This window comes from Puccinia triticina, chromosome 3A (assembly GCF_026914185.1).
Source record: "Puccinia triticina chromosome 3A, complete sequence".
Taxonomy (NCBI): Eukaryota; Fungi; Basidiomycota; class Pucciniomycetes; order Pucciniales; family Pucciniaceae; genus Puccinia; species Puccinia triticina.
In genome coordinates, this window is record NC_070560.1 from 1,304,532 (window position 1) to 1,314,011 (window position 9,480).

Here is a 9,480-nt window from a genome sequence, read left to right on the forward strand (position 1 = left end):
AGCTTCAATGCACAGTCACTGGGCACCTTGCACAGTGACTGTGCCAACAAAGGCACTTGTGCATCCAGGTGGAGTTACAACGGCAGCTTGACTCAAGTATCCTGTGTGTCAACTGCAAGCAGTTAACCAAGTTTTTTTTGCAGTGAGAAGGCTTGATGGGGGGAATATGGGAGATGGGGGTGATCTGAATTTTCGGCAAGATGTGATCTGTAACTGTTGGATGCATGTGCGATGCCACTTGGGGGAGGGATGTGATCTGTAACTGTTGGATGCATGTGCAATGCCACTCGGGGGAGGAGGGCTGGACTTGAAGAATGATAAACAAGGGCGGGTGATAGTTAACATTAAATGATGGTTAGTGATGGTGCACTTCATCGGGAGAAAGTTTCAAGCTCAACAAAGTTGAAGTGCCAGTTGACATACGTGTTGATAACAGAGATTACAGATTATCTCAACAGCCCTCTCCAGGTCCAAGTTTGCCATCATCATATACTTCACACACACATTTGCTGCTAGCCTAACTAAGCCTCTCAAACGGAGGGGGGGGGACCCCCACATCCCAAAGGGACTCTCTGTAGGAGAGGCTTATGACTAATGTTGTAATTTTGGCTTGAGGGTTTGGGTTGTTTGTGGCTTTCTAGCCATATTTCTTCTTTTTCCCCTCACACAGCAAAAACCGTTCCAACCCGGGTGAAGGTATGAAGGGATGGAACAGCCAAGCTTCTTGGCTTCCAGTTCCTGTCCTCAAAGTGAAAATCTGTCACAAGAGCTGGATTGGGCAAGAAATCTAAAACAGAGCTTGGTTCCTGGGGATTGAATTGAATACTGTACTGTTTTTCAATACATTCACATGATACAGCTCAGAATGACCTTCAAAACCAAAAGTTTGAAGGAGCATGGAAAGAGAAGGGTTGGGTTCTCAGGGATGAGTGTAGCGTCAAAATATGGGGAAGAACCAGAGGATTCTCATGGTCCAAAGGGCGTGTGTGGGGCTGTTTGGGAACAAGGTCAAAATTGGAATGGCACAAATCCCCCACCAAAAGGCCTCAAACCCTCAGGCCAAAATGTGGACATTAGTCGCAAGTCCCTCCTTCGGAGGTCGCGCTTCGCGCGAGGGCGCTTCGCGCCCGCCCAGGCTTTACCAGGGCCCTCCAATGTGGGGGACTTGTGTTAAGTTAGCATTCGCTGCTGGGGCCACATGCGACAAACGGTGGTAATTTCGTACGGCGCGCAACAGTTAGAAGCCAGAGGAACGAGAACATGATCACAGTGAGAAAGCGATTCATCTTAAATCTTGGCGCAGGGAACACTTTGGTATGTCTTTAGGTGGTGTGCGCGTTGATGTGTCTGGTGGAGTGGGGACAAGTAGCCGCGTTTAAATATTTTTCCCATTATGCCATTGGCCCGGTTGTATATTTCACCCAGTGGACCTTCCTGGAACAGCCACTTACATAGCAGGCTGAAGACAGATGAAGGGTTTATCCAAAAATTTAATGAAGAATCGGCCAAGGATGGAGCTTTGTATGTATAAATACATGCAGGTTTTAATGAGAATGGGACATCGCCGCCGCCCCCAACTTTAAGAGAACATCACGGCACAGCCTCTCACATCGATTCTACAAATTCATTGGACCTCTTATTACTCATCAAATACCGACAACCGTAGGCCGAGCTCGCGACCCTTCTGACAAAATTGACATGAAGAGGCCCCCGAGCTCCCCCATGTCAAGAGCCAAGTGAAAGTTTACCAAAGAATAACGTCCTGGTGCACAGGTCTTGGGGACGGGATCGTTTGTGTGTACTTGGGTTCGATCAGACCCAAAATCGCCACGTTCCCTGAGTGTCAATGTTGTTTTTCACAACCCCATCACTGGACTGTTGGGTACAGCCCTTGTGCTTTGTTTTCTGCAATACGGCATTTTGATTGTTGTGGCATTTTAACCCCGATGACAGCCACTGACATATAAGATATTGAGGCCTTTTTTGATGCAATTGATTATCTAGGCAATAGAACCTTTCTCCAGCGGTTGGACCTCATCGCTGCCGCCGGCAGGGAGTTGGAGATCAATGAGATTCGGTGCTGCGGAGCGGCCTTGTGACCGTCACGACGTCCGCGCATATGTACATACCCGCTGAGACGCGACCGGCGCTGAGCCCCTCATGCTCAGGCAGATCTTCAATGGACGCGTCACAGTTCCCGAGCGAGGGACGCACCAACTAAGTGTCTTATCGAACGACGCCACAAGATCGTATTCAACTGGAAACTCTAGTCCGACCGTTCGAACGACATAGCTAGCCAGACGTCAGAAAACATCCCAAGATCGAATTGATGAGGACGCAGTCGAGTCTCACCCATCGCGCTCGTTTCGTTCTCCGCTTCTATTAACCTCCGAAATTCTCGCAAGAACACGTTCAAGAACCGGGAAATGGAAGCATCCAACCATGAACTATTATCAATAGCCTCCCGTCCAACTGCTCCACTCTTTCCGGCTTTGAACCAGGAGGAGAGGGAAATACTTTCGCAGATCATCAGTCTTACGTCCCCGAATACAAACGCTTTCAATGTCCTTCTGTCACCCTATGAAAGCACTTTGAGGCGTTATCGAATCGATCCTAAGATAGATGACAAATATTACACCTTTCTACTTAAGCTCAGCTTGGTGCCTGGCAGCGATTGGAAGCAGAAATGGGCAAGGGTTTCATCCGATCGATCCACACCCTCAGGCTTGCCTTCACATCAGGCAGTCATACCTGCTGCTTCTCAAGCTTATGCAACAAACCATGAACCAAGGAAAATAAACCAAACGGCGTGTACTGGCCCACAAGATAAAGGAAAACGGAAGGCCCTCACCAACAATGCGAAACCAGATACTAATCAAACAGCCGTCAACCGGAACTCTCGCCCTCCAAAATCAGTACACTTTTTACCTACCAGAGTAGAAGAAAATGTCCACAGACCAACGGAACAACCGCCACCAACAGATCTCTGCCTTGAGCCTCAGTCGGCAATTCTGCAGTCGAAAATGACCCTTCTAGTCGATCCCATCGACGTGAAAGCTAGAAAATTCAGAAGACAGCAGTTACTGGCTCGTTGTTTGAACAAATGGATGAATTCGATAATTGATTGGAATACATTGGACTCAAATGCTCAAGCTGCCAGGCGCGTTCTCGATATCAGTGCTGCTCATCAAACTTGGACACGAAAATTCCGTAATCGACAGAGCAAATTGAAATCAGTAGATACATCCTATAATACTCGGTCCGGACCCTCTCCAATCTATCTTTTTTTGCTATCCGGCACAAACGCTGATATTATCCTCGTTTTATTCTAATTACTAATAGTTTACTATTTGCGCATCTGGGTCATTGGAAGAAGTTAACGGTTTCAAGAACAATCCAGAAGAAGTCGCTAGCCTTGAGGAATGCTTATCGGAAAACTAAAGGAACGAGGGAAAGGAACCTTTGTCGTCAAGTCTTAATTGTCTGTTTGTCCCCTTTACCTTTTTCAATGATGAAAAAGCACTGTATGGTGATTGAAACATTAACAACCTGACTCGATTGTCTATTGATGGGGATGCCAACATGAAGATATGGGCGAATTACATGAAATCAACAAGGATCTATGACTCCTTTAGGCGAAAACTCGTTGACCGATCATTGAGGCAATGGTATCAAAAGCTGCAATATCTCTCTCATTTGTCTCTTGCATCCCACGATTTATCGGTTAAATTCAATTCTTTGCGACTCCGACAAAAGTTTTCACACTGGGTTCAACACGCCTGTTTGCTCTCGAAGCTCACAGGCTTTCTACATCATCGGGACTCCCAAGTGAAGCATCAGTTTTTTACAAATTGGAACATTACTTTGTAAGTGGCCATCAAAGTCAGCAGTAATTTCTCCCTTATGGTGTCTTCTTTTGACTCGTCAGATTTCTATCCCCCCCATTTTACACAGCTCCCAATCTCGTCAGAGTAACCTGTTTTTGCTTAAATCACGCTTTTACCGGCTTCTCAAGGCGTGCAAGAAACTCCGTGCTCGCCAGCGTGTCAGTGTTTTTAACGTTCGAAAAAGTGAAAGGCTTGTCGTGCGTTTCTACTCTGACGTATATCGGTCAATGTACACGTACACATGATCCCCAGATGCTCGAGTTTTCAGAAAGCACAGTCATGGCATTTCGAAGTTCAAACACTCAGCTACACGTTCTCAGACATTGGATTATTCGCGGGCGGGGGTCTTTATTTTCAAATTTCGTCCAAAAAAGGTTAATAAAAACGCGTTGGCAGCAATGGCGGCGGCGTGTGGCATACGTTCGCCATAATCTCCCGCGTAAGCGGACGTCTAGCATCTGAAAATTGAGGGATTTTGCATTGCTAGATATAATATATTTATTAACGTTTGGGATATCTTTTATTCTTGTAACGGGATGTAAAGAGCAGGCTTACAAAATCAATTCACTGTGCAGTGCACACTCAACCTCGCTTATCATCACCTCCAGCATTGGATCCAGTATCAGCATGACCTCACTCAAAAGTTGGCTCGAGCTCAGAATATTTACCAACTTTATATCATTCGCGATTCATTCTTGGCTTGGAGGTTTCATCTCCAGTGGACCCGAGAGCTGCAAGTGGTAGCTAGTTCGACCCGGATCAACTTTCTACAGAAAAGGGTTTTGTTCGTTTGGAAACACAGAATACAGAGGATAAAAGGAAACTCGTGGCGCCAGGAAAAAATGCTGGTAAATCTACGCGGCTGTCTCATCAGTTGAGTTTTTTCTCATATCGAAATGATCAAATCGGGGCTTAAATAGATCATGAGTTGACAGACTGGAATGCCCCACACCTTTGACAGCATGGCGACTCTTGACTCGAAAAAAACGACGACTCTCGTCAGCCTTATCCATATTTCAGCAAAGAATCGCAGAAGTGAGTACAAAATTGAACAAACGTTTCCACGATAATGACTCACCCTCGACTTGAATGCATCAGCGTCAATGTCTCAATGCACTTTCCCACTGGCGGGTTAGGCTGGTTCTTACGACTAGAAACAAACACAAGGCCTTGAAACTTGCTCGGAAAAATTTAAAACAGTTAGTGCAGCATTTTATTGAGCAACGTTCATTACGGTAAATAGCAGCTGAGTAGCGGAAAACTGATTCTGAAAAATAGGAGATTTTGGGAAATCTGGACCAGCCGTTATGATTTGATTGGTGTCTTCCTCGATGAATCAAGTTTGGTTATACACCGACGTTGTCAAAGTAATGAACCAGTTTTCGTTATGGGCCAACATACCCATACAATTCCCATATTCAAGCTCTAACCTACGCTTCTCGATCATTGCAGCCGAAAAGTCGAGCTTACTAGCTTATTGGCTGGATCGAACTCGAACTAAGGTTGCCCACAATTGCAAACTTGACCAGTTTTCACATCGTCATCGCCGTTTACTTATTCTTTCCGTTTGGGAAAGGTGGAGGGATAAAACTCGGTCCCGGGAGTTGGAGCCTATTGTAAGCAATCGCCCATCCTCAAACTTAGAGACAGAACAATGACCTTTCTTCTTTTTTGTTCTTAGGAACAAAGCTTTAATTCTGTGCGAAATAGGAACTACACAACCCAAATGATGCATGCATGGATGACTAGATCGAGCTTGATTTTCTTGCTTCGACGAGCAAGACTGAATACTTTGATGAACTGCTTTGACCTTTGGTATAATTTAACCAAATTGCATCAGATTCGTAATCAAATCCGTCTCAAGAAGAACCGATTCATCATCAAGTTTTATTTCAGTCTTTGGTGTAAAAAATCGTTTGATTTGAAAACTTTGAGAATTATCAGGTCAGTGTGACTCCCGTCTTTCGGGATTGTCTTTCTAATACTGATTTATATTTTTTTTTCAGTCGATTTAAAAATAATACCCGCATTGCACAGCCCACCAGTAGATATGAGAAACGATTCGGTGCTCGGGAGGTAACCGAAGAGGATTATTCAACAACCACCAGTCTGGCTACCAGTTCATCAAATGAAAGTGATCAAACCTTACGATGATCAACTTCCCCCAGAAACAGAACAAGCAACCTTCAGAGATGGACCTCATTTTCTTGCCCTGTGATCTTATTTTGATGTCCAACCTTACTTCATGTAAAGTTAGTTTCAGACACTTCTCGTCAATATCTTTTTCCTCTCAGTTTCCAATTTGTTTTCTTGAATACACTTCGTGAATTTATTAATCTCTTCTGTTATCATAGTCCTCGTATTATTTGCATATTTGAAGTCGCACAGATGCCTGCGCAACTATTTCTTTGCTTTTAGGCCCTGTTTGGCTGCCGCGTTATACATCATGAGTGGTCGAATTTATGACGCGCGACCCCCGGGGGTTTCAAAGTTTTGGTGGCAACGGGGGGCGAACTTTGGGTCGCGGCGTCATAAATTCAACCATTTATGACGTATAACACGGCAGCCAAACGGGGCCTTAATCTTCTCAAGCCCAAAATGGACATTAAATATTAAGAATTGAAACCTGAGGAATTCATGCAGGAATGGAGCACTTATTCAACATACAGTGCCTTACCAGATGATTATGGCTGTTTGACAGGTCTACCCCCTCTACCCCTAGTCATAAATAATTGGTAGGGACCTGTACATATCAGTGCAATAGAAATGGAAGTGGCCCAAATTATTTCACATGGTCAGTGGAGATGGATCATCAGAGCAGAGAAAACCTCAAGGAACTGATACCAGTTAATGTGCAGCAATCTGAAGCTGGTCAGTGCTAGTATATCATGACATGGTGGTATGACCCTGGGGCAACAAAGGAGTGCATCAAGCAAACATTAAATCAATTATGGTGTTCAAAGTTGGTTTGCATAATTTTATGCATGAATAAATCATAAAATCATAAGATCTTTTTTGCAGGGGATATGACTGTCTGATTATGTAATACAAAATTTCTTCACCAACATATTTTTATGATTTTATGATTTATGCATGCATAAAATTATGCAAACCAACTTTGAACACCATAAATTAATGTGTTCAAAGTTGAAATCATAAAATCATAAAATCATAAAACTTTCAAATGATGATTTGATAATGATATGTACCATTTTAGAAAGGTTGCTCTAATTTGCGTGTTTGGGTGTACATATTTTTTGGGTCTTGGAAAAACGACTCCCAACTTTTGGGAAAACGACTCACATACGTCGGCGCGACTATTTTTTGACCAGCGCTTGACGCCGACCTAGACCCTTTTTTTGGGTACGGGTTTTTTGGGAGTCGTAGTGCTAATTTTTTGTATTATTTTTTATTATTTTTAATCACCAGGGGGGGAATGGTTGCACTTTCCAGAGAGTGCCAGACCATAATTCAGTCATACAACCTGTCTGATGTTAATCATATGTCAGTGCTAATTTCAACTGCAACTCATCTTTATCCTCATGCGTAACTCATCATGAGACCTGTTGGAAGTATGATATATATATATATTTCTTCCAGTATGTATTCAGGAGTGAATTATCTTGATGTGAATCTGACCTCCAGTCCATCCTTACAGTCTGTGTGGGATATCTGATCAAACCCAGCATGACTACAGATGCACTTGTAGCCAAGCAAGCCAAAAAAGTGTTACATGGTCACCAAATTTACCAAAGTAAATCAAATTCCAAGCCATGTTTCCTCAGTCCATTGTATGCCTGAGGGATCAAAGTCTCTTTGTGCCAAACTGAAGCAAGATTCCATCACTCTGTGATACTCACATCCGCTGTAAGACTCAAAAGGGGTTGTGAAACCCTTTTGCTGAATGGAGAAGGGGATGATGGAGGTGCAAACTCTGCCCTTCTATACTATCAGATAACAAGACCCACCAAGCTAAGCTTGGCAAGTTTTAATCAAGTGATAGGTCTGGTCTAGTTCCAGATGAAGTTGTTTGATGACAGTTATGTGAGAGTTGAGAGGGTTTATGATGATGGAAAGGGTGAAAGTTGACTTGATGTTTCCGATGGGGGTTGAACACAGGTCCTCAAGAGGGTGATATAAGAAGTTGAGAAGAGTGTCTGGACTGAGAAGGGTATATGTCTTAGTCGGGAGTTGAACCAGGAACCGGGTAACTCGTGACAGGTGTGTGATATGCAACCAGGAGATATGAGAGTATGAGAATATGAGAATGAGCTCAGTAATTATTTGCAAACATAAGGGTTGTAGTGATGTGTGGTGGTGATGGTAAGTGTGAAGGTGGTATGTAAATAACTGGGGAGTACTGAGCTGAGGGAAAAACAACTGGGGGGGAGAGAGGTCCTTATATAGACAAATGTGAGGGATTTTAGCTACAAGGGGGACCCTGGATGAGGGATTTTAGCTGGTGGGCTGCGTACAAGTGGTGTCAGAAGATACTAAATACAGGCAGAAAGTGGGGTGAGAAATGAAAGATGAGGTCATACTATGCAAGGAGTGCATAAACAAAGCAGGGAAATTTCAAATACAGGGGTACCTCATGCAAGGGGTGCATGAGTGGTGTCAGACTAATGCAAGGAGTGCAGAAATGGGGTCAGAATACTGCATGCAGCTGCAAGGGGTGCATAAATGAGGCGGGGACATGTCAAATACAGAGGAAATGGGGTTGGTCCCCTGCATAAGCAGTGGAGATAAGAGGGATGGAAAAGAGTATGTGTTTGGCTGGGTCTGAGTATGTGTGTACCTGGGAAAGGTGACTTGAGGGGTGTGACAGGTTGATGACTGGGGCTGGCCGTGTCCATGAGGGTCCAAGAGGGTGTAACTTCCAATCCAGCAGGGTTCCAGTGACGCTTCCAGTGGTGACTAAGGGTGAAATTGGCCGTAGAATCCATTTCTGAGGTCTATTTGGTGGTATCTTGAGGCGTATTGTGAGTAATTATGTAGTATAGAAAAAACTTTTGATTTTTCACTTTTCCATCTACCACATCCTCCCCCAACTTATTGTCTGTCCCCAGACAATTCCACCAGAAAAGTGCTGTATCTTGACGTTTGGAAGCTTGAGGCTTGAATTTTTACCGGGTGGTATGAGGAATCCTTGGGAAATCAGCCTTTGGATGTCTCCTGGGTGCAGTGACTGAGAGGCTGAGCGGGGTGAGTTTTGGCCAAAAAAATTGATTTTTGTCGTTTTTCTGACTTTTCTTGAAGGAAAATTTTTGAGGTGTTAGTGAGTTGAAGTGCTGCGTGCAGTTGCGCAGCGCCGCAGTCTTCGACGTCGAGCTGCTGTAGTTGCCGCCGCAGTCGCACGAGCGCTTGGTTGGGTGCGCGCGCCTCGAGCCGCAAGGTTCGGTGATCGAGTGGTGATCGGGGACCCGTTGACTTGACCCGCTGATTAGTTAAGCCGGGCCTGGCACCCGGGTGTTCTGCGCTGCTTGCGCCCGCCCGTGTGTGTCTGGGCTCGCCCTGGGGTATGTATATTGCCCATACCCCCTGAGGGGTATGGATATATCCTTAAACTTCCAACGCCTTCCGATGCCGCAGA

The 9,480-nt window shown here is 44.7% G+C and overlaps 1 protein-coding gene across 1 annotated transcript; it reads left to right on the plus strand.

The window, feature by feature from the left end:
* Positions 1-2,426: 2,426 nt before the first annotated feature.
* PtA15_3A150 (uncharacterized protein) lies at positions 2,427-6,041 on the plus strand (the record flags this gene model as incomplete). The annotated part of the gene is made up of 12 exons (XM_053167090.1): positions 2,427-3,259; positions 3,343-3,481; positions 3,589-3,866; positions 3,955-4,045; positions 4,140-4,326; positions 4,437-4,760; positions 4,849-4,922; positions 4,986-5,086; positions 5,166-5,254; positions 5,340-5,503; positions 5,569-5,831; positions 5,894-6,041. The coding sequence occupies 12 exons, from the start codon at positions 2,427-2,429 to the stop codon at positions 6,039-6,041; spliced, it is 2,691 nt and encodes an 896-aa protein (XP_053018341.1).
* Positions 6,042-9,480: the final 3,439 nt, after the last annotated feature.